Here is a 24,310-nt window from a genome sequence, read left to right as displayed (position 1 = left end):
TCATATCTATAAACCTTGCTAGCCTCGTGTCCTGGGTTCCCAGGACACCAGTCCGTCGCATCCTTTCGGTGGGGGGAACAGCCCCCCTTTTCAAACAGCGACACCTCGATAGCATAATTTGGTAGCTTATATGTTAAGGTTCAGCTAATTTGAAAATTTGTTTAGAATACACGTCTCTAATCTTAAAATTTGTCTGTGAATGCAGAGCATCTTTTTCTAGCAATAACCTTTTTGAGAATGTAATTTCTTTCAGAAAGAGTTCTCGTGGAGAGAAGCTAAAATTGTGCTCGAGAGGAACCAACATGTTCTTGTAGTGGTTTTCAACTAAAACGAGGGAAATAAGTATAAGTTATTGTGAATGATGATACCTCTCATGGTACTTTTTATAAAGCAAATTGTTTACTTTCCATGGTTAAAAATAAACATTCCTCTTTGATAAACAAAGTCAGGCTCTTTAAGCTACATCTAATAATTGTAATTCAAATATTGTCCTCCTTGCCTCCTTTTCTACAGAGATGCTATTGAAAGCAACATGGATTTTATGGGGTTAATCATAATGCAAAACAAGCTAAAGCAAGAAACCCCTGCTGTACTTGAAGATTTGCATAAAGCCAACATTCGCACTGTCATGGTTACAGGTTAGCATGTAAACGTTCATACTCAAAAGATAACAATCTCTCTCTTCTTGGTCTTATTTTAATTATAGTGCATGAAGTAAAATTTCGGTGTCAAAAGGTGGGGATTACACTGTATCTATAGCAAGGGGGAAGTTTAGAAATTATTGTGAGAATATTCAGACAGCAGTCTCTTTCCTTGAGGGTGAAAGTTGCTTTGTTAAGTTGGAGATCTGACACCAGTATTAGTTCTCACTGGTAGCTTCCTCTCCCTAGCTCCATGCAGAAATTACTTTGTACTGAATCGAAGGATGAAAAACCTCAGTTGTCTTCCAAATCAGACTGGGTGAAAGTCCTGGTCTGATCTTATGACTGACCCTGCTTTAAGCAGTAGGTTGAACTAGATGGCCTCCTGGTGGTCCCTACCATTTTGAGTTATATAATAAGTCACTTTGTATTAGATTCTTTTTTTGTAAGAATGACTTATGTCACTGTAAGCGGGCTAGGTGTCTGAGCTCAGTGTTTTCCATGCAGTGTGTATGTTTGCTTTTGAAATCATGGGTATTGCAACCTTGGAGTAATGTTTTGATAGGCTAGCGATACAACTCAGCGTTTGCCTCTTCTGTGACCGTATTTAAAGTGGTGCTTTAAATGGCCACGTGTTTTCTGCCCAATTTTCAATATACACTGAGATTTAGTCAAGAAAAGAACTTTATGGTTGAAAGAAGCATACAGAGTTTCTAGAGATGTTAGTGTAGGCAAGAGGTTTAACGAGTTAGGCTTTGAATTTTGTCAATAGGCTTGGTTTGCCCAAAGGTTGTCACTGGTACATTGGACAGTCCTCCTCCTAGTTTAAAACTGGCTTTGTTAGCTTTTTCTCTTAGGTGGAATGTCAGTGTATGCTATTGATCCTTTCCTAACTGAGACCTTTTTAAATGCAATTGTTTAACAGGGGATAACATGCTAACTGCTATCTCTGTGGCCAGAGACTGTGGAATGATTCTACCTCAGGATAAGGTCATTATTGCTGAAGCACTACCTCCAAAGGATGGGCAGGCTGCCAGGATCAACTGGCATTATGCAGATACCCTCGCAAAATGCACTAGTTCTTCACCAGCCATAAACTCAGAGGTAATACGAGCATTAGCATGCTCTTGGTGTGTAAGCAGTTAGTTTTACTGTTGAGTTTCTTGCTTTTTATCTTATTCTCTTAAATAGAAAAACTGCTGTTGAATGTCAAATTAAAATTGATATACTCTAACCTTCAGATCTTAAAATACCAATGAGTAGTAAAACAGCTGGGGAAGCTAGTTTTTTCAAATGTGATACGACATCTGACATTTTAGTTGTTCAGGAGATGTTGGGTTTTTTTCTTACCTTTCAGTCTGTTAAGACTGCTCTAGCTGCTTGTAGCTGAAACACTGAACCACATTTTCTTATTACTAAATAAGTGTTTTCATTGTATGAGGTTTTCTTTCAAGTAACATTCATTGAAGCTTCCCCTAGAGTGGGATCTCTAGGAATATGCCTCTGAGTATTAGCTTGAAATTACAAGGCATCTGTGTAAATATACTACAGCTAGATTATTAAACTACTTTTGATAGGATATTCCAGTTAAATTGGTCCATGAAAGCCTTGAGGATCACCAGATGACCAAATACCATTTTGCAATGAATGGAAAGTCATTTGCAGTGATTTTGGAGCATTTTCAGGACCTGGTACCCAAGGTGAGCGTTTTACTTGAATATGGGCCCTTTTGGTGGGGAACAGACTTTGCCCTGTGAGCATTAAGAAATATTCTGTCTTCCAGCTTGTGTTACACGGCACTGTGTTTGCTCGCATGGCACCTGATCAGAAAACTCAGTTGGTGGAAGCTTTGCAAAACGTAGAGTAAGTATTTGCTTAAGCACAGATAGCAGGAGGGTTGACAAAGTGTGTTTGGTGTGATAGGAGGAAAAAATTATGTATGCTGCTGGCTGTTTTGCCAGATGAAAAAGACTGGGCTAAGACTTCCTTGAGTTGGTAACCAGCCTATTAGCTGTGCAGGGATGAGAGTAGTACCATCTGCTGGCTAGTTGAGGAAGTTCCAGACTTTTTGTGAATTATAAATTACGAATAACTAAACTGACTAACATTCTATATATCTGCTTGCTTGGCATCAATTAAATGTCTTCTGTGTGTTAAAGAAGTATTCATCGTTATCATTTCTGTTGACATGTGGTCAGTATACTGCTGTCTGTTGGTGTCAGGTCTTGCAGCTATACAAAGTGCTACAGAAGTCACTTTGCCTAGAGCAAAGATGCTTCAGACCATCCTGGAATGACAGAGGGCTGATAACCATTATTGGTTTGATTGACTTGGCTCAGTCATGTTCCTTTTCTGTCCGCTTCATTATCTGTATCATGGCAACAGTAATTGCTTTCAGCATTAACGATCACTCATTAATACGCAAACACTGAATAAGTCAAATACTTTAGAAGTGTTTAATGAAATAAGCTAAATGGACTGATTAGAGAATGGTCCAGAATGCTGATGCCTGTTGTTTTTTTTTTTTATAGTTACTATGTGGGCATGTGTGGAGACGGAGCTAATGACTGTGGTGTAAGTATATTTGTATTTTCCATACGGAACTGTTCCGTTCAATTTTACAGTGGAAAGCAAGTTTTAAAATGTCTTTGTTTCAATGTTAACTGGCAGGCGCTAAAGAGGGCACATGGTGGTATATCTCTGTCAGAACTTGAGGCTTCTGTGGCATCACCATTCACTTCCAGGACACCTAGTATTGCCTGCGTGCCAAAGCTGATCAGGTAATGCCACTTGCTGGGGGCTTAAATGTGTCTAACTCATTTGCATGCCCTGTATCAGTATAGGAAGACAGTCTGAATTGAAGAACAGGCCATACATTTTAAGTAGTTGTTTGTTTACCGGAGGTGCTCTGATCAAAGGCTTGCCATAGCATGATTTAGTATTTTATAAAAACCTTTTGGTCTGTGTGAAGTTAATTTTTTAGGGTGTGAGCAAGCTTCTACATGTTAGTATTGAATTAGATGTCTCAGTGGCTCTGCTAGTTTCCATAAAGGCAGTCTGTAACTGCGGGCAGTAAAAATCTCCGCGTAACTGCTCAGCACCATACATACAAAGCAGAAAATGAATTTTCTAAATTTCTGAAGTCATCTACATTTCAGAAGTCAGCAGCTCTTTGGCTGACTGCATGTTTGCTCAACCTCTGTAGTAAACTGGTGCTTCATAGGTGCTTTTGCAAGCAGACCTTCATTTTAAAACCTCTGTTGGAAAACCACATGAAGTGCAAAGAACACTGAAGTAAGGTGGTGGCTCAGTTCAGAAGGCATGCTCGCAGTTTGGATATACTTGGAAGTGTACCGTTCTGACTCCTCTTTTCTCTGTATGTCTTTAGCCTCATGTCCCTTAAACGGTTTGCTGATGTGTTTAGTTGCAGCTAATGTTTTGCTAAGCAGAGTTTAACTGCTTGCACAGAAAGCTTTCTAGTGACGTGATTTCATTTGTTTTGACAGGGAAGGCCGTGCTGCTTTAATAACTTCCTTCTGCGTGTTTAAGTTCATGGCATTATACAGCATTATCCAGTACATCAGTGTTACTCTGCTATATTCCGTAAGTGTTCTCTAAGTGCTTCGGCAGTATCAATGCAGTTCAGAGACTGGAAAGGTGATAGGTATTGAATATAAATTTTTGCTCAATTTGTTGATCAAATTGTGCTCAAGTCTCTTCGCGTGCACAAAACTCCCACATTCTAGAAACTGGTTTTTGCCTTTTTTATATAATCATATGAAAAACGTGGTGGTATCTATTTAAAAAAGGCAATAACTAATGCCTGCAAATAGAAACTCTACAGTGGGAAGTCCAAATAAGCATATAAATTGAACAGAAGTGATAGTCAACTTTGTTTAAAGGACAGTGCATTCATTTTATGTGGGGATTGAAGGAGAACAGTTTGCAACAGTTGAGGTATGAGGTGGAAAAAAGCGAAGTGGAGTATTTCCTGTTAATATAATTGAATTCACAATATGGCGTGTGGTAGAAATCCTGTGTTCTAAATTGTATTTTGAAACTGAAATTGTTTAATACCTTGATACTTCAGGAATCGATCTGTGAATTGTAGACTCCTGAAGATAGAAGCAGCCAGTTTGACGAGAGACTGACTTGTTCATAGAGTGAAATGTAATGAATTAATGCCATGGGAGTGTCACTGTAACACGATTTTTGGTGTGAAGAAAAGACTAATGTTTCACGTGTGATTTCTGTCTAGATCCTGAGCAATTTGGGAGATTTCCAGTTTCTCTTTATTGATTTGGCAATCATTTTGGTGGTTGTCTTCACTAGTAAGTATTGTGCTGAATTCATGCTGCTGGCTTCTATGAAGCAGGTTTTGCATGGTCAAATTTTCTTTAATATCCTATGACGTGCTATTTGGAGTAAGTGCTGTAAGATACAGTTAAGCTCTTAGGGCTACCACAGTGTAGGCATTAAAAAAACCCAAACCAGTGTGTACTGAGTGAGAGTCATCTGAAGTTTGTGAAGTGTCCTCATACAAAAAGCTGGTTGTGGGTGTGATCTTAAAAAAGAAGTTCTTCACAGTACAGGAAGTCATAAATCTCCACTGACAGGAGGAAACTGGTGTTGGAATCAAAGCAGGAGTTGTTTCAATATCATCATTTTAAAATGACTTGATTTCTTCTATTTTTAGATGAACTTCTGTCCACGAAATGTCATACCCAAAAACTATTATCTAGTGAAATATTTGATTCCACATATGAACCTAGCACTCAGTTTACTGGCTAGCAGTGGAATTCCTTTTTTAATTCAAGTTTAATAGAAATGGCATCTTTGAGGCAATGGCAGACCAAAACTGAGGAGACAAGCTGTAAATCCTTGAGCCAGACAAAGGGAATTTGGCTAGACACCACTAAATTCTTAAGCCTCGTGGCTTCTGTTATTGTCCCCTGCTACCCTGCGTTGCCAGAGGTAACCAGCCTGTAGACGGTACTGTGGCATTATTCTAGTGTGGCTTAATCTTTCAGGGTGGTTTCACACTTGTAATGCTGGACTAATTTTTAAAGTGATGCCATGAGTAAGCTGTTCTCATTCCTCAGAGTGTGAACAGGATGGCTCTTGAAAACCGTTATGATATAACGTGTAATTGGTTTTTCTTTCTCTTTGCAGTGAGTCTGAACCCTGCTTGGAAGGAGCTTGTTGCGCGAAGGCCTCCATCAGGTCTTATCTCAGGTCCACTTCTGTGTTCCGTTTTGTCTCAGATCATCATCTGCCTTGCTTTCCAAACCTTTGGGTTTTTTTGGGTCAAACAGCAGTCCTGGTATGAGCCTTGGACAACGGAATCTGAGTAAGTGTTTCAAGCAGGATGTAGTCATGACTGGAAAGCTATAGGCAATAATTGCTCTCTTCTTTACTGACCCACTTTAGGGACTTTGTAAATAAAACTTGTGTATGGCTGAATTTTTTGTGAAAAGCATACTAATGCATAGGAGTTACCCAACTGCTGAAATGCAAAAGCGGGTCAGAGCCAGACTGCAGCGTTTGAAGACTACTCAGCTTTGGGACAGTTGAGACTGAAATTTGAAATTAATGGCTGAGAACTCTTGTAACTCTTCTGTATTATAAAGTTTTGTTTTCTTGTTAGTTTTAGTAAATCAAATTCATGTTCCTGAAAATGAAGAGGTGTTTTAATCTTTTTTTTTTTTTGACAGCAATGCTTTATTAGATCATCATCTGCCTTGCTTTCCAAACCTTTGGGTTTTTTTGGGTCAAACAGCAGTCCTGGTATGAGCCTTGGACAACGGAATCTGAGTAAGTGTTTCAAGCAGGATGTAGTCATGACTGGAAAGCTATAGGCAATAATTGCTCTCTTCTTTACTGACCCACTTTAGAGACTTTGTAAATAAAACTTGTGTATGGCTGAATTTTTTGTGAAAAGCATACTAATGCATAGGAGTTACCCAACTGCTGAAATGCAAAAGCGGGTCAGAGCCAGACTGCAGCGTTTGAAGACTACTCAGCTTTGGGACAGTTGAGACTGAAATTTGAAATTAATGGCTGAGAACTCTTGTAACTCTTCTGTATTATAAAGTTTTGTTTTCTTGTTAGTTTTAGTAAATCAAATTCATGTTCCTGAAAATGAAGAGGTGTTTTAATCTTTTTTTTTTTTTGACAGCAATGCTTTATTACTAGTCTTCAAAGTGTATTTACAGTGATAGTTTCTAAACAGTTTGTGTAGTGAACTTACAAGCTGGAAGCATAAAAACTCAAAGATCAGAATTCACAAAGATTACTACCTTCTTCCTGCAGTTTTGTCTAATTTCTTACTACCCATAGTAGGTTTTCAAGAATAAGCTTTTTTTTACTAGTGCCGCAATTTGTTCTGTTATTACTTGCGTTAACAAGTAGGCGTTATCTGTGTCTTCTCCCTAATTCAGTGTTAAATGTTTTTTTATGTTGTAGTGCATGTAACATATTGGATGCCACCAACACCAGCACTGCACGCGATGGGAATGAGACTCTTCATGATGAACATTACATTAAAAATTATGAAAACACGACTTTGTTTTTTATATCCAGCTTTCAGTACCTCATAGTGGCAATTGTCTTCTCTGAAGGAAAGCCCTTCAGACAACCATGCTACAAAAACTGTAAGTCCTTTCTTCCTCTGTAGTTCCAGGTAAGACTCCCAGTGACTGCGCACTCGTTTATCCATAGCTTGCTTGCAGTTCTGTTGTGCCCCTTCAGCAGTAAGTGTTACTAGAACATAGTACCTTTACGCTCTGATACTCGGAGACAGAAATAGGGAAGCATTTGACTGTATGGAGAAATTCCTGTTAATAGTCGCTTCGTTTGTAGGATGTACATACGTAAATATGTTTCAGCTCCACAAGTAAGCCAGTGAGGAACTGGGTCTGGCCTTCTGTCTTTTTATTTGTATCAGTGCAACTGGTATTGCCAAAACCCACCTGGAAGTGGTTTAGAGGGAGGAAAGAGGTTATTTCCAAGGAATAATGAACCCATGATGCATGGAAAGACTGTCTACAACTCTGATTGTGAGATGGTCTGATGAAATTATTTTTTCTTCTTTTACAGTTCTGTTTGTTTTATCTGTGATAGTTCTTTATGTCTTCATATTTTTCATCATGCTGCATCCTGTTGAATCCATTGACACATTTCTTGAGGTAAGGTGCAGCAGATATGCAGGTGTCTGTACTTCCTAGGGTAACTGGCTGCCTTCTGGGAAAGCCTGACCCCTTTAGAGCTTTAACTTTGCATCTTGGTGGAGGGGGGAGGAGAATTTGTAACTCTGAGCCTGTTTTGCGTTTATTTCATAGGTATGTTGCTAACCTCTGGCAACTTTTTTTCACAGCTTGTGTGTGTGCCATATGAATGGCGCCTAAGAATTCTCGTCATTGTTGTTCTCAATGCAGTTGTATCCGTGCTGACAGAGGTAAGAAATTTAAATGGAAAAATTGCTTCTCTGTTAAGTGAGTATTTTTTCAGAGTCCATGTTTGTCCTTTGTTTAGAAGGTCTCTTCACAGCATGCTGGTGTGAGTGTATTCTTGTTAAATTTGTATTCCTAAAAATGTCCTTGTAGACTAGATTTAAGGTGTCACGGTTTTCTGCATTTAAAGCATAATTCGAAAACTTTTTTTATTAATAAAAAGAGAGGGGGAAGGTTGAAAGACTTAATTATTTGCCATGAAATAGTTGAAATCATTCATATGGAGAGTATTGTCCTGTGTTAATTCAACGTAACATAGTAAAGAACTATGTAGGATCCTTAGGGGAGCCCATCTTCAGCTGGATCATGCATATGGCTTACTGTTCAGAATAATGCAGCTCTGTATAACTCTCTCATCTAATTTAATCTAAGTCCGGCAGTAGAAATGTTCACGCAGATCTGCTTTTTTTAGCCCTGAGTTTGTCCAAAGTCAGTCACTCTGAATATTTATGACTTCTGCTGTAATTCTGGAGTTAATGTGGGCAGAAACATGCCCTGCCTTTCATCCAGGTACCCCTAGCATGTTTCCAGGGATCGAAGACTTCTGAAAGGAGTCTGCATTCAAAGTCAGTCACTTACTCCTGTCAGTCCTTCTCCCTGTTAAACTGATCCCTTATTTCCGACCCAAATACATTTGGATTTTGGTTGCAGCCTTTAGTCACTTTTTCATGCAAGATGAAAAAGCCTTTCAACATTATCTAGTGCTTGCACGCTACGGTTATCTGGTTTTACAGTGGAACGTTTTCTCCAGCTTCTAGTCAGTGTTTCCATTACTATGTGAGGGGTTGCTATCGAGGTAACCAGCATAGCGTTTGCTCGGGTCATACCACGTTGGCCTTTGACAATTACTGCAGCAGTAATATTCTTCCCAGTTGACTAACTTTTTCCCTTTCGTTCATGACTTAGTAAAAATAAAATCAAGCAAAGTCTTTCCGATGCTTTAAACAAATTGTCAAGGCTTTCTATTCAAAATGCTGTTCTAAATAGAACTTGCGATGCATGCTGTTACACTGCTGCCTGTTGGAACCTGTTTTTCAGGGGTTTTGCGTGATGGGTGATAACCTGTCTTTTCTAAAACGTGGCGATATGGATTTTTTTTTTGCCTTTTGTTAACAAGTTTCCCCTCTCCTAAAGATCCAGTGCCCTTCTTATGTTGTCCTATATTTATTGTAAGCCAGCTTGTGATGTTTTCCTTTATGGCCTTTAATTCTTTAATTTTTTGTACTACTAGGCTCTGAACAGTTTTCTTTTTGTGCCTCCTTTTTTATTTGTTAGAAGTTAAATTTTGTGTATATTGCTGTCTTTGCTACTGAAACAAAATAGTTATTCTGAAGCTGCAGACTTTGTCTTACGATAAATTTAAAACAAACCTCCTAGATAGAAATTTTTTCCCCCTGTTTACTTTTTCTAGTCAGTTTTGATGTTTTTATTACCACCACTGGGAAATCAGCTCTTTTGAAGCACTAAGATTATTCCCTGGAATGGAGCTTTGTGTTGATACATGGAGTGTAAACAGATGGTGGTTACAATTTCAGTCCAGTGATAAATGTTACTGAGAGAAATAAACTTTCCTTCTACTGAAAAATTACTTTGTGCTGCATGCGATCATTCTGCCTTTGATGATCCGGTGGTGTTTCTGTTCTGGGAGTGTAAGGACCCCAGCAGAAAGTCTGTACAGTGTGTCAATGCACGTATCAGCACGTGCCTCTCGTAGTTCTCCTCTAGTTTAAATGTTCATAAGGTTCCTCTCCTGGCCTTGTGGGATGCCACATCAATCTGTAAACTTCTGAATTTCTCCTAAGCATTACCTAAGCAGTGTAATTACTGGGTGAAAGCAAATGCTTTACAGTATTCCAAACCCCACCTCACTCTTTCCTATGCGGGTTTGCGTTAGTATCTTTCAGTGCTTTCGTCACTTAACTGTCACTACCGGAATTAGTAGGATGATGGGTTGCATTCCTTTTAAATACACTTTATCTTGTTGCCCATGCTTTAGTAGTGGAATAGAAGTACCTACAGAATTTCATTTTCTTGACATTAATTGTTTGGGATTTTCTGCTTTGACTTAAAACCTGCTTCTTCATTTTCACTGTTGGTTGAATGCTTTGTTTAGATAGAGATAGGTTGTCCTGCTGTACAGCAGGTGTCCAACAGAAGCACCGTCTAGTGATCCTCAAATCCCACATCTTGTTTTACCAGACACACTTCATCTTTTAGAACTTCAACCTGTGTTTGTCCCAGCTTCTGGACTGTATTTGTCCAGCTCCAGCAGTGTTACTCTAGGCTCTCTGAAGCTTTTTCACATGATACCAACTCACGGAGTCTAATGTGTAGTGTAGAAATCGCAGGCTGTTTTATTCCTTTGCTTCCAGTATAGCTCGTTGCCTTTCTGTCTTTGGGTGCCTTGCTGAATTTGTGTTCGCTACCCTTTCCACTACAGAGTAGCTGTGTATGACAGTCATATTCCCAGTATCTAGGAAAAGCTGCTGGTGGCATCTCCATATTTCTTTTAACAAGGTACTCTGTATGTGTATCACCTGGAGTTTGTTCTGCTGAGGCTACTTCCTCAGCCTCTTTAAGTGTCTCATAATGATGAGATACAGGAAGGATTAGATCTACCTCTTGTCACAGCTGCCAGTTTGACACTTCTGTGTCACTCTGCAATCGTACATGGTTTCTCCATTACTTCTACAACAGGAATGGTTTCTGACTGCAGTTGTCCTGAATGTTTTTCTGAAATGCTGTGTAGAGCTTTTGCTCCTTCCATGTGGGTGCCAGTCTAAGATCACTAAGCACGCTTACTCTTTCTACCAGATTATAGAAAATACTGCACAACCAAGGCAGATCCTAGCAGATGTTCCTCCTTACCCCTGATGTCTGGTATAGACGTGCATAAAGCAGACTGGCTTCAAAAGTGAATGTCTAACAGGCTGAAGATTTGTTGGCAAACGCTTTATAAAAGCACTGTGAGATTCTGGTCTGTTACAAAATCTCCTTTCTCACTGGCAGAGGTTAGTCAGGTGTTGGAGATGGAATCTGCCCGAAGATCAGAGTCATAGGCTCAAGGCTGTAGAAGATACAGGTGCACACCTCTGTTACCAGATTTGTTCAAGGCTCTCAAGTCTGTCCACAACAGCCATGTGAGAATAACCAGATGTGCTGAACGTACTGTTCAGTTTGTCTGCTTTTCCAAGATCTGAAATGGCTCCTACGGAATTCCTTCAGACTTTCCACGGGTGGCTCAGCCTTGCCACCCTACTGAAGCTTTTCTGGGAATGTCACTGTTTTTGAAGGACACTGTAATGTCAGAGATGGTTTGAGGGGAAACTGCTTTAAGCACTCATGTCTGTGGTGCTTCACAGGTTTCCTAGAGTATTGAAACACATTAAGCATATATATTTATGATTTTTACCTGTATCAATGGATGCCGTTTTGGTCATTGCTATTGATTTAAAGTACGTGTTCATATTCATAAATCTCATGTGAGCACTTTTAAGAATGAAAATGTTTATTGCTTATGTTTGACAAGTAATGTAAACTCCCCGTTTTGCCTGGCGCTGAATTAGTTATGCCTAACACGCTATTTCAGGTTTTATTTGTAATGTGCACACTAACAACAAATGATCATTAGTTTCTTTAATTCTTCCCACTCACTGCAACGTCTCGCAGAATGTCCTCCTTGATATGATCCTTTGGAAGGTTGTGTTCAATCGAGACAAACAAGGAGAATATCGCCTCACCATACCCCAGCCGCCTCAGGTTGGAGACTAGTATTTTGCTGTCGTGATTTGAGTGCATGCGTATTAATCAGTTTTGTCTTTTGTGGTGTATAATCATCTGTTGCTTTAGCTTAAGCTTAAGACTGCTTAAATTAGATTTCTATAACTAGAATATTAAAAGGCTTCTGGTTTTATAATTTTTCTCCTTGTTGACACTTAAGAATTTAGCTCTGTATACAAGAACTGTGAGGCAAACCCAGAAGATTGCTTTTAAGACTTCTCTTGCTTTATCTTCAGTTTAGCAAATTCTGTTTGTGTTGTGGCAATGTCTTGATTTGCTTGGAAGCAGAATTGCTGATGCTGGGTCTAACACAGTTCTTTAAGTTAATTTGGTCTAGAGTAATTTATAGCACGTACAAATGAAACACAATGGCAAACGGAAGTACGTCATTACTGCTTCAGATGGTTGAGGAGAGTGAAGGATTTAGCTTCTGCTTTTTGGGTGACCATGAATGTTGGTCTGGTCTGTCCCTATGTCATTAATACATGAAGGAAATGTATATGAATCCCATAAATCTAGGTTTTTTTCTTTAAGCTTTTGGCTTATTACTTCTAGCTGTTTGTACATTTGTCCTTGCTAGAATTACAATGGTTTATTTCTCAGCACTAAATATTATTAAATGTATTAACTTCAGATTTATATTTGTCTTTTTGAGGCTGTTCAAAAACAATTTGGTTTGTTCACTGCAGAATAGAAGTTGAGCTCAAGGCTCATGTTTGGTTCAGTTCACCAGTTGATAGAAACTCAGAGCATGATGAAAACCATAGAATCTATCTCCATTTAAACATCAGCCCTAAACATCTCATGCTCTGAGACACAAGAGGGACCCAGTCTTGAGAACGAGGAATGGTGTTTCCCTTCTCCAGCTAGCTAAGTTACATGCATTTAGGACTGGGAGAGGGAAAATAGGAAGGAAGACTTAAGTTCAATAATTTGTGTCTGTTTTAATATCTGTAGGACTTAGGTTTCACAGTTTCAGCAAGTTAAATTCTGCCACTTTTGGCTGGCTGCCTGCCTTCAGTTAAACAATTCATTGCTTAAAAGCATTTTGAGACTCTGGGGAATTTGACTGCTTTTTCTGGACCAGGCTTTTATTCTTCAATAAAGAAATTAAATTCAATTAAAAAATTCATGGTGCCTGTTACACTTGTGTTTATTGAAACTGTTACAAAATATGCATAAAAGCAGTTGGTGACCTTAGATGTTACGATAATACAAATACTTGGTTTTTCTTCATATTTTCTAAATGTCACTGTTGTCATAGTATAGAAGAGGTGACACAACAGAAGAATTCCTGTACTACATTTTCTTGGTTATAGTGACAATGAAATAGTAAATTAGAAACTGAAATAATAGATTTTCTTCTAGTCATTCACTGTATTGTTTTTTTCTTACGGTAATCCACTTTTCAAATCTGTTCACTTCTGCAGGAGGCTGTGGATCGCTGTGGAGTCTGTTTCCTTTCTTCCCTGTTTGGTTGTAGAAAGAAGACACCAAAAGCCAAGTATATGCATCTAGCTCAGGAACTGCTGGTTGATCCAGAATGGCCACCAAAACCCAGAACAACAACAGAAGCAAAAGTACCATCCCAAGAAAATGGTTCATATCAAATCATCACTGTAACGTAACAGCGGCTCTTGGTGACATGTGTCGTATTCCAAATGTCATTCTAAGGCTTTATTGGAAATGGCAGTGTACTAAATGTCAAATTCTAACGTGGATATTTCCAACCGTTTTGTCTCTCTGAATACAAGGTTCAGAGCCAGACATTTTATGGCTATACATTTTAAAAATGTAGGTTACCTTAGGCAGAACAAAAATGATGGTGTTTCCTTCCACTTTCTTTCCAATTTCATTATTCCGAAATGAGATGTATTTGAAGGTTTAAACTGCAGGGCGGTTAGAACAGGTTCACTTTATTTGCCTGGAGTGTCTTCACCATTGTCCTAACTTGCTTACCCGGACACGTGTTCACATAAACCCTGTGATGTGATGGTTTCATGGTAGTACTAGAGGCACATGAGAACCTTGTCATGTTTGAGTTGGTTTTGTTTTTTATTCACCGTTGAAAAGCTTTGTGCCTCAGAACAGTTCTCCAGTTTTGGTGTGTGTACCTCTAAGTTTGTCCCTGCTAGTAAGGAGTGTTTCCAGATGTAATGTTTGGGTTTTAAGTTTAGCTCTTTAGTCTGCCACAGCGGGAGTTGGGAATGCTGTCGAAGCAATATGCTCTGTCCTTACGAAGAAAGCACATTGCTTTCAAGTGGGTTCTTAGCTTCTTTTCTGGCTAATGCCAAGGAAGGGCTTAGGTGGCCTCCAGAGGAGGAGGCATTTGGCTACACTCTGAAGTTTTTGAAGAAGGAAGGCTGGAGAATCGTAACACTTTCTTCTGTCTCATGTTTTATTACATTTAGCTATGCATTTTTCCACAGACCTTGCTTTGTCCAGCAGAATGGTTGGATTATCCCTTTGTGGACCATGATTTATTTGTAAATCTTCAGATAATTTTCCTATATATCTTGAAGTAGTAAGGCCAGAGTTACTGCTGCAAGGAAAATGGTTGTGGGAGGGAGGAATATTTTCACATGCCCACGCTTGGGATTTGTGCATGTTAAGAACATATGCATTTCAAAGAGTCTGCCAGTGTCTTAAGCACTATATGTAGCTGTATGAAACAAAATTATGAAAAAATAGATGAGCTAAAATCGGTCTTGCTGCAGAACTATAAGGCTTATGTGGATTTTATTTATTAAGAAAAAAAAGAAAAAAAAAAAAGCTTGCATCACCAGTAATGCTGCTTAAGCACCCGGGGTAGCGATTCATCATTTTGCCATTAGGTGGTACTAAAGCACAGGACCACGAGAAAAACAGCTCTGCGGAGACACAGGGGCAGGTGGCGTCTTCCCCTGCAAAGCTCAAAACTTTTCCCTTTTTTTTTAAACAGCAAATTACTTATCTCCATCTTCTGTTTGCTAAACTTTCAGAAAAGCTGTCTTTGGGAAGTCGATAAAATACTGACTCTTGCTCAGTCTGTTTGACCAGATGCAACTGACTGGTTCAGACACCTCCAGGCACTGGGAAGGCATCTGGAACCTGGAGGAGGCACAGTTCTGTCGAGCTCCTTCAGAGAAGGAAGTCGGGTGCTTCAAAGTAGTTGTGGAAGGAGGACCCCAAACTCCCTGGCTGGCTGGGGTCATTTGGAAGTGTGTGCACTCGGATGATGGAATTTGAGGGGGGTGGTGGTGGGGTTGTTTTGTTTTAATTCCTGTGGAGGCAGTTCCGTTGTAGCACTGGTTTAATAGGAGGAATTTTTCAGGATGGGCCAATAATTCCCTTGTGCTGCTCTGTGAGGCAGCATGGTCATTGTCCCCCACTGCTCGTGCTATGGTTTCTGCAGTGTGGAATATAATCTGCCAGTGGAGAATTTCAAAGTGGTGCTAAATGCTTTGGAAGACTTTTTCCTGGAACTTGGGGGTTTAAATTATTAGCGCTTGCTCCTCATAAATAGTGAGCACATGGTGTACTATCTTCCAGTCCAGCTGTCACTCTTTTCCTGATTTTTTTCTGTTGTTTGTTTTTGAGGGGTGGAGCAGGAGGAAGGGGGAAGTGGTTTTCTTAGCGTTCACTCAACAGAGCAATGTAAAAGTCTCATTATCCTGGATTCTTAAGGTCGAAACCTCAAACAACGTTGGTAACTTTTAAGGGGTCCGCAGTTGCGGACTTGGATAAATTTATTAATCATGAACTTGAGTCAGTTGGCTAATTTCTGTCAATGTTGATTTTACAAAAACTTTGTAGCGTGGAATAATTGATGAAGAATAATTCTCAGCTGCGTAAGTAGTATTCAAATTTAAAGAAAACAGTATTTTAGTTGAAAAATCTTGTGAAGCTATGCATCTTGGACCTGGGAGCTGTGACTTATCCTCAAATGCATAAGCTTCTGCTTTCCATTTCATTGGCCAAGCTAACTTGGTCCATCATCAGTGAAAGAAAATATTTGTGTCTTACCCTTTTATATGCTTTTGCTTCATATTTTCTCTAAACTGATAATTTCTCTCAGCTTGTTTGGTTTCTGAAGCTGGCCTTTCAGTCTCATTCTGGTTTATTAGACTGATCTAGAAAGTGAGCGGGGAAACAGCTTACTAAGGTGGCCTTGTCTTTGGAGAACATTTTAGGGAACTCTTACTGAAACTGAAATTGCCGAGTGTCTCCGCTTGATTGGCTCATAGGTCATGAGCCTATTAGACTTGAATATTTTGCAGATGGGAGTTAGTTTCCTCAAGGTATACGTTCAGAGTTAGAAAATGTTCTTGAGGTTGCATGCTTGAGCTCTGACCTATTTGCTTCTGAAGTTTAGTCAAGAATAATAAATGAGCTTTTCCAAGAATCCTTCTTGTTGTTGCAACTTTGGCCACAAAATAAGCTTTCGTATCTTCTGCAATTACTGGGATTTATGCCTTCCTGCCCAAGAGCTGAGTTTGGCCACCTATAATTTTTCTCATCTTGAGCAGTTTAGTTTTTCTGGTTTTCAGAAATGCAACAAACTAGATCTGCACTAGTCTATCGAGTTCCTGCTTTGAAGTAAGATGAAAATCAGTCTGTAGTGAAAAGCATCTGCTCTAATGTTCATCTTAAAAGTCCAAATTCAGGTGAACAGACCAATTTAGTGAGTGAGCTCCACTAGATACTTGGTAGTCATACTTCTCCTGCTGTATATTTTGGCCTTATGTTGAGGAGTTTGAATTATTATTAAATTATTTGTGTACGCAGACTTTAATCTGTACGTATTTTACTTTGATGTATTAGGATTTGTAAATATTACTGATTTTTAAATATTATTTATGCACATACTTAAAGGACTGGTCTATCCAGAAAAGCAATTGCTAAATAATAAATGTTACTTTTTAGAAATAAATTGCAAGATCATTAAATTGTATATCCCTCAGGGTTATTTTTAAAGGTTTTTTCCCTCTTCCCTTCAGATTCAATTAGCAGTAACTCTAGTTTCATGTACTATAGAACTAAATCTACTGTAAAAAAGAAAATGCTGCGAATAATGCTTGAGTAGAAGTGGCTAAAACACCCACAGAACTGACTGTCCATATTCATCGTAACTTTAAATTGGAAACTTTTACTGTTGCACTTTTTAAAAGTTGTTGGATTTTTAATTCTATTTATTTTTTTCTTTCTTCATGAAGGCTGTGCTTTGTCATTTTCATCCCAGACTGGGTAAATAACCCTATACTGTGTATGCATATACAGTATAATACTAAGCAGATGTGGAGTCCTTTTTATGCTGCAAATTTTTAATGCTTATGTTGGTCATCAGAAAATGAGAGAGCTAAAGTTCTGTAGGATTTCTCCCATGAAATTCTGAATTGTAAACTTAGGTTTTTGTATGTCTAAGGGAAAGCTGTGGGGTTTTGACAATTTTTAGAGTCTTGAATATGTTGATTTTATACAGTAAAGCTTCAGGTTTTTAAAGCTATTTTCAACAATCTGCAGCTTGTTTGATAATTCTGTGAACCAGGAACTACTCGGTTTGTCATGAAATCCTCAAGCCTAACACAGATCAAAAGGTTCATCATTACAGCGCTCTCTAGAAGCTCGGCTTCCTTTTTAATTTTAGATCTGAAATGATACTACATCTTTGTAATTAAAGTATGTACTGCTGCTCTAGAATGGTACCCTGTTGTCAAGAGGCATACATAAATAACTATGTACAATAGAACTGTAAATAGACTTGTAAATCATTTTTGTGACTGAAGCTCTTTGAAAATAAAATTAAAATGAACAGATATTTCTTTTCATAGTTTAATGAAATTGATTTTAATTATTCTTTACACGATTAGATCCAAAGCTTGTTGAAGAAATAGGGACTTACTCGCACGGATGTCATGGATGTCTTGTTCAGTGCCTCTGTATTTTTGAAGAAGGGGGTGGAGAAGATGGGAGCTGTGTGTCAGCAGTGCGTATGGCAGCACCGCTGTTTTGCAGGGGGTTAACAGTGACCGCACTTCTCCCTGGTGGCTTATGGGAGCCATTCTAAACCCAGACCTTGTAGAGGTCTAGTAACCTGCTTCCACCTTCTGATACTCAGATGTTCCTTCTGTTCGTTGGACATGGGAGACATTACCTTGAAGAGACTCTTCGGCAAATGTTCCTGGTTGTGATCTGTCACTGTTGCAGTCATCTTCACAAAAATCACTGAGACATGAAGATCCTGTGGCTCTCCTGTTTAAACATCCGTTGCCAGAGAACATTATTTAAACTTAAAGACAAGATACTTGAAATACCTGGTTAGTTACAAAAACTTGATTTCACAATTTCAAGCTAATACTTTGATAACTTAAAGCATTCCTCTTCAGAATCTTTCAGACTTTAGGTTTTGTTGGCCTGTGTCTATAGAATACTTGGAGGCACAGCAGAGGCCAAATGGGTCAACCCCGGATTGCTTAGCCAGAGTGTTAAACAGGAAACTATTCATTCCTTAATCAAATCGCTTTGACTCCAATCCTGCGAGAAGGTTAAAGTCAGGGCAGCCTTGTGGAGGTACATATCAATCACCTGGTAGTTTAATGCTGATGTGTCCACTCCTTCAAAGCCTAATGCACTTGTGTAGCAGACCAAGGTGAAACTGTCTAACAAATTTGAAATTTCGGATCGTAATTCATGTAGATTACTGACTTTACCCAGATTTGCACTGGGTTGGTTGAAGCACATACTCCACTCACTGCTGAAGAAGCTACAAGTGATTTTTGCGCTGTTGCGTGGGTGATTTCAGACTCTACTGATCTGTGAGTGGTTTCAAATTCTGCTTTTGGAGTTGTGTACAACCTATGGAAGCTGGTCGCTTACACAACTAAATGTAGGCAAAATCTGCTCTGAAGCTTAAAATACACTTTGGCCTTTCACAGAAGTTACGCAAATATGGGGGAAAGTGTTATCTAGAGGATGCGTTTTGCTGGTTTACTTCCCATTTAAAGTGCAGGATCATGGTGAAGCCTGATTGCCTGCTACGCTCCTAGTAAGTGGCTCTAAAAAGCAGATAAGTTTCTAAGCTACAGTTCAAAATTCCCTTTTTATGCTCATATGAGTTTAGAAACTTGCAAGACAGTAAAAAAGTTAAGCACCATAGTAAATGATCCCTGTGCCCAGTATTCTGTGAAACTAGGTTCAAAACTGAGAGGTGGTTTTTGATATAGTAACAGTCTTAATGTGTTGCTGCTGGCATCCTTCCATAGTCCTGAGAAACAGGAAGAGGCTTGTAGAAGGGGAAAGTCCGTAGACCAGAACATTGCAAATGACCAGCCAGGCTGGTGTCCTCTCTGGAATGCCAGGTGTCTTGTGAGGGTTTGAGAAAATTTTAATACCCAGGAGTGTATAATTATGACCCTTAGGTGGACCTTACTGTATTCTCTGCTACTCAAATCTTCAGTTACAGAATTTAAAATCTTTCTTAAAAAATACCGTGTTTGAGGTACATAGGATTACGGAGTTCCTGTGCCCATCATAGAATCACGGAATTGTTTAGGTTGAAAAATGCCTTTAAGGCATAGAGATCATCAGGTCCAACAGTTAACCCAGCACTGTTAAGTCCACCACTAAACCGTGTTCCTAAGTGCCAGATCTGCAGGTCTTTCAAATATCCCCAGGGATGGTGATTCCACCACTCCTCTGGGCAGCCAGTTCTAATGCTCAACAACCCTTTCAGTGAAGAAATTTTTCAGAATATCCAACCTAAATCTCCCCTGGTGCAACTTGAAGCCATTCCCTCTCCTTCTATCACTTGTTACTTGGGAGAAGAAACCAGTCCCCACCTCGCTACCATCTCTTTCCAGGTAGAGCAGTAAGGTCTCCCCTCAGCCTCCTCTTCTCCAGGCTGAACAACCCCAGTTCCCTCAGCTGCTCCTCATAGGACTTGTTCTCAACCCTTCACCAGCTTCGTTGCCCTTCTCTGGACACACTCCAGCACCTCAGTGTCCTTCTTGTAGTGAGAGGCCCGAAACTGAACACAGCATTCGAGGTGCGGCCACACCAGTGCTGAGTCACACGTCTGTGGCCTTAATCTCTTGCAAAGAGTTTCTACCGTTTCATTGTGTGTTAACTGTTGAAAGGTATCCAGCACTTCTGAGTGCCTAACCTTGTGTCACTGAGTACTGTCTTACCTTTTGTTATGACATCCTGGAAACAGACATCCCCAGTCGACAGTCTAGCGTTCGTCTGGTTTTTATTTGACAGACTGGTCTGCAGTCACGCCCTCTGAGGGACCACAATTGCAGTCCGTAGCCTAACAGCCTGGGGTTTGTTTCCCTCCTTGGTCCTCTAGATTCTTATTTCTCTCATCTCGCTGAGTCCTGTAGTTCTGTGATCTTGGGTTGAGTTGGTGCAGGTTGAGATGCCAGTCAGGGCTGGAAACAGAAATTTCTCGGGTTTTTTTTTGACCCATGTGGAGAGTTGTGCTCGTGTACCCCCCAGGAGCGGCTCACCAACTGCCTGCTCTGCATGCTGTGGGCTGAGGTTCTTCTGGGTGCAGAGGGATGGGCTTGTCTTCAGTGTGCTGAGGTAGGGATAGGTAGGATCCAGGACAGGCTGGCTTAATTGTTTATGAGGTGAAGGCATCACTGGTTTTTGAGAGATGGTTGGTTTTGAGGTGGGGGCGATTACTAGGAGGTTGAGATGCTCTGAAACATTCTTGTTTGACATGGGAAAGTCCTTTGGAAAGGTGAAACCTCATGGCCTTTTTTGGTGGCTTGCAGTCTCATTCGAAGAGCTGTAGAAAGCCCAGGGAGAGCTTGCTTTGCGGCACCACGTTGCTGGTAGTACTCAACCTAACCAAGAATTTCTTTTTACAAAAAGATTAAAGTACTCCCTTTTTTTTTTGATGCAGCAGCTGTTTTTGAACCATGGTGATATGTTCTTGCCAGCAGTTCAGGTACATAAGAAGCTCTGCTGTCCCATCTGATTTCTTTTTAAGCGATGGGTTTATATCCATGTGTTTGAGGGGCTGGTGTGGGAAAGCTTCATCCTTGCCCTGCAAAAGGGTGTGCTGGGGTGGAGCTCTCCTCTCCCCAGTGTTCTCAGTGCTGCAGACCGACACGTTGTTGGCTGTTCCAGTTAAGTCTGCTGAACTCATCCAGCTGTCCCAGCAGTTCCAGCTGCTGCTTCTACTGCTCAGCCAGGTGCTTGACTTCCCCGTTTCTGATACACTTGGACTTGATTTCACCGAGGAGGCATTTCTAAACTGATTTCTGTTTGACTTGCTCTTTTAAATATTACCGTTATAGTGACACCAATTGCTTTGCCCTTTTTTTCTTTGGGAATCTGCACAACTTCCAGCTTCGTTTCATGCAAATCTACCTTTCTTGCTACAGCTTTCTAGCTAACTTCATAGCACTTCTTCCCTCTCATTTCTCCGTGTTTTTAGTAGCGCTGGTAACACAGCACTGTGTTAAGCTGTTGGAACGAGACTTGTTTGTTATCAGAGGCTCACTGCTGTCCTGTGCTACATGAGCTCTTGCGTGTGTTTCAGGCTATGCCGAAAATAGCCAGTTGCTTCTTGTGTGTTCTTGGGCTGTTCCAAGAAGCGATCATTTGCAAATGCTGAGAGACGATTTGACAGAGCTGTGTGTTGTTTTGCTTTTGGCCACTTAAAATACAGGATACCCTTTTTTACTTCATTATCTGTTTTTGCAGGCCAAAGTTTATTTTGAAACCTCAGGTGACCTACAATTAAAATATTGTGGGTGCAGGACCGTTCAGTAACTTTAAGACTTCCTGTGTGTAACTTCATATAATGCTTTTCTCTTCAAATAAATACTTCCCTTATGACTACTTAAGAGTTTCATCATGATTTTCATACGCTTTTATTATACTTGACTGGTACAAATATAAACAAGGAATGCTTGATTTACAAAAAAACTTCGTCTGTACCTCTCGGTGTAAGCTGAGCACCTTGGAAATATTTGCAGTCAACAGTAATAGAGATTTTGTTATTTGTTATTAAATAGAGTTTGCTTTCAGGCCAAGAGAAATTTCATACATAACTTCGCAGCTTTTATGATACATTCACACAACGTTGTCTGCTAGGTTATTGACTACCCGTGACCAAATCCTGACTCTCTCTTGTCTCTTGTAACAGCTAATATTGCTGGCACAACAAGGATGCTGGTGTTTCATTTGTCAGTGATGATGAAGCTTTTCTTCCAGTTGGATGCATCTGTTTGTCCTGAGAAGTGTGACTGCCCTTCAAAAAATGCAATTCATTGCTCTGGTCCCCACATAAAAGACCTGGAATCATTGAATCTGCCTTGCAACGTGACAGAAATTCGCATAACACACACTAATGTAACACACTTGCGGGATGTTTTCTCTAGGATGGAGGAACTGCAGCATCTCATCTTGTCTTCAAACAACATCTCTCTGATTTCACCCATGGCTTTTAAAGGCTTGAGAAGGCTAAAAGCCCTCAAACTGCTACATAATAAGCTGGTTGAACTTCCCCTAGAAGTCTTTGCTGACATGGAACAGCTTAAGCAATTAATCATTGAAAATAACAGGTTGAAATCCATCGAAGAAAATCTGTTTGACAAGCTAGCTAGTTTGGAGGAGCTTTTCTTGAACAAAAACCAACTAACAGCACTTCCCAGTGGCGCGCTGAAGAAACTTGCCAAACTCAAAGTACTGAACTTATCGAGAAATTATTTGGCAGCGTTACCTAGAAATATATTTAGTGCATTAGCCCGGCTCGAGAAGCTGACGCTGTATTTTAACAGGCTGCCTTCGATAGAGTCTGGTGTGTTCGATAGCCTGAAGGAGCTGCTGGAGCTCTTCCTGCATTGCAATAACATCCAGTCCATTGCCCCTGATGCATTTCATTGTCTTCATAAGCTGAGAAGTCTAACACTCTCCAGAAACAAGCTTGAGGTTTTGCCTCCTGGGCTCTTTCTGCACTTGCATGACCTGTCTAAACTGACCTTGTACAAGAACCCACTGAAGTCTCTTCCAGAAGTATTGTTTGGAGAAATGAGGCATCTTGGTAGCCTTTGGCTGTATAACACAAAGCTCTCAACGATACCGGATTTTGTGTTCAGTAACTTGACGAATTTAGAGCTTCTTGTGCTGACTTTTAATCCAGAGCTTAGTGTTCTTCCCAAGAATGTATTCAGCGGTCTGAATGAACTGCGGGGCCTTTCTTTGCATACAAATAATATTTCCAGTTTGCCAGAGGGCATCTTCCTGAGCCTTCAGAAACTGCAGAACGTTTCCCTGTTTGACAAGAGGCTTGAGGTCCTTCCTAGAAACCTCTTTCATAATCTCAAGCACCTTCAGAAAGTTCACCTGAATAGTACTAAGCTGCAGTCTCTTCCTGGAGACTTCTTTACTGCTTTACCTGAGCTGCAAGAAGTCGTCCTTGATGACAACCCTTGGAAATGCGATTGCCAAATTCTTGGCTTCCGAGAGTGGCTCCAGAAGAGCATGGACGTAGTTAAAAATGTGCCATCCCTGATGTGTCACAGTCCGCTGGCACTACAGAATATTTCTCTCGTGGCTCTAACAGTTGATCACCTGAAGTGCCTGCCAACCACAGCCATTCCAGACCAGATGTTCAGCTCAACTTATTCCCAGACTTCAGCTTCTCTTGTGATGCAGCATTTCTCACCATCTTGGGAGACGACCGTAACAGCGGTGTCCGATGTGGATACCAGCACACCCACAGCAATTTCTCTTGCAACTCCCGGTTTCACCATCTCACATGTTGGAGATGTTGGACAGCCTGGGTTTCATTCCTCAGATGTTCCAGCCCAAACTTCTCCCAGCATCATAGTACAAACCAACGGTGTCAGAGGAACAGATTTAACTACCCTTGTCTGGTGGGAGGAGTTGCCAGCCCACAGGAGTGCTAAACCCTATTTTAATACCAGAGTTGCTTATTGTCAGCTATTCCTGTGCCTTCACAGTTTGATTTTAGCCCTCCAGACTGTAACCGCTGTGCTCAGTCTGTACGTGGTGGGTAAAACCAGGCAGCTCTTGCACTCCAGAAATACAGCTGCTCAGCCTGTAGTTCTGATAAAATTTCTAAGAAGATAGAGACTACCAGCCAAAGAAAGATTTGGTAACGTTGGTTCGGATGCACTTTGAGCGTTTGGGCAGCTGTCAGTTGATGCAGATATGGATTACAAGTCTTCATAGCAAGAACCGTAAAGACCTTGTCTTTTTACAGCATAATGAAAACGTGCTTTTATGTGCCTTACAACCTTTGCCAAAAGTGGTTGTAGTCACTGTGTACTGCTGCAGCACTCGGTGCACGAACCCGGAGGGAGAGCTGAAAGAAAATCTGTGGCCACATCTACACGTGCACTGCTAGTTCCCTGCTTTGGA

The 24,310-nt window shown here is 40.3% G+C and overlaps 2 protein-coding genes across 2 annotated transcripts in view; both read left to right on the top strand.

Annotated features, from left to right (window-relative positions):
• The window catches only part of ATP13A3 (ATPase type 13A3), a 34,375-nt gene extending 20,815 nt beyond the window's left edge, over positions 1 to 13,560 (top strand). The window contains exons 19-31 of the mRNA XM_010131537.1: positions 514 to 638; positions 1,567 to 1,745; positions 2,219 to 2,341; positions 2,425 to 2,504; positions 3,173 to 3,215; positions 3,312 to 3,421; positions 4,148 to 4,244; positions 4,900 to 4,972; positions 5,814 to 5,991; positions 7,107 to 7,294; positions 7,740 to 7,828; positions 8,017 to 8,097; positions 13,363 to 13,560. Of these exons, the coding sequence (XP_010129839.1) occupies positions 514 to 638; positions 1,567 to 1,745; positions 2,219 to 2,341; positions 2,425 to 2,504; positions 3,173 to 3,215; positions 3,312 to 3,421; positions 4,148 to 4,244; positions 4,900 to 4,972; positions 5,814 to 5,991; positions 7,107 to 7,294; positions 7,740 to 7,828; positions 8,017 to 8,097; positions 13,363 to 13,560 (1,564 nt within the window). The remainder of the gene's footprint in view (positions 1 to 513; positions 639 to 1,566; positions 1,746 to 2,218; positions 2,342 to 2,424; positions 2,505 to 3,172; positions 3,216 to 3,311; positions 3,422 to 4,147; positions 4,245 to 4,899; positions 4,973 to 5,813; positions 5,992 to 7,106; positions 7,295 to 7,739; positions 7,829 to 8,016; positions 8,098 to 13,362) is intronic.
• An 8,533-nt stretch (positions 13,561 to 22,093) lies between these two features.
• Positions 22,094 to 24,019, top strand: GP5 (glycoprotein V (platelet)). Its single transcript, XM_010131536.1, has one exon. The coding sequence runs from the start codon at positions 22,094 to 22,096 to the stop codon at positions 24,017 to 24,019; it is 1,926 nt and encodes a 641-aa protein (XP_010129838.1).
• Positions 24,020 to 24,310: the final 291 nt, after the last annotated feature.

The sequence above is a fragment of the Buceros rhinoceros genome, unplaced genomic scaffold (assembly GCF_000710305.1).
Source record: "Buceros rhinoceros silvestris isolate BGI_N320 unplaced genomic scaffold, ASM71030v1 scaffold12042, whole genome shotgun sequence".
Taxonomy (NCBI): domain Eukaryota; kingdom Metazoa; phylum Chordata; class Aves; order Bucerotiformes; family Bucerotidae; genus Buceros; species Buceros rhinoceros.
The sequence above is the reverse complement of the archived record's forward strand: the minus strand, read 5'-3'. Positions and strand labels throughout refer to the sequence as shown.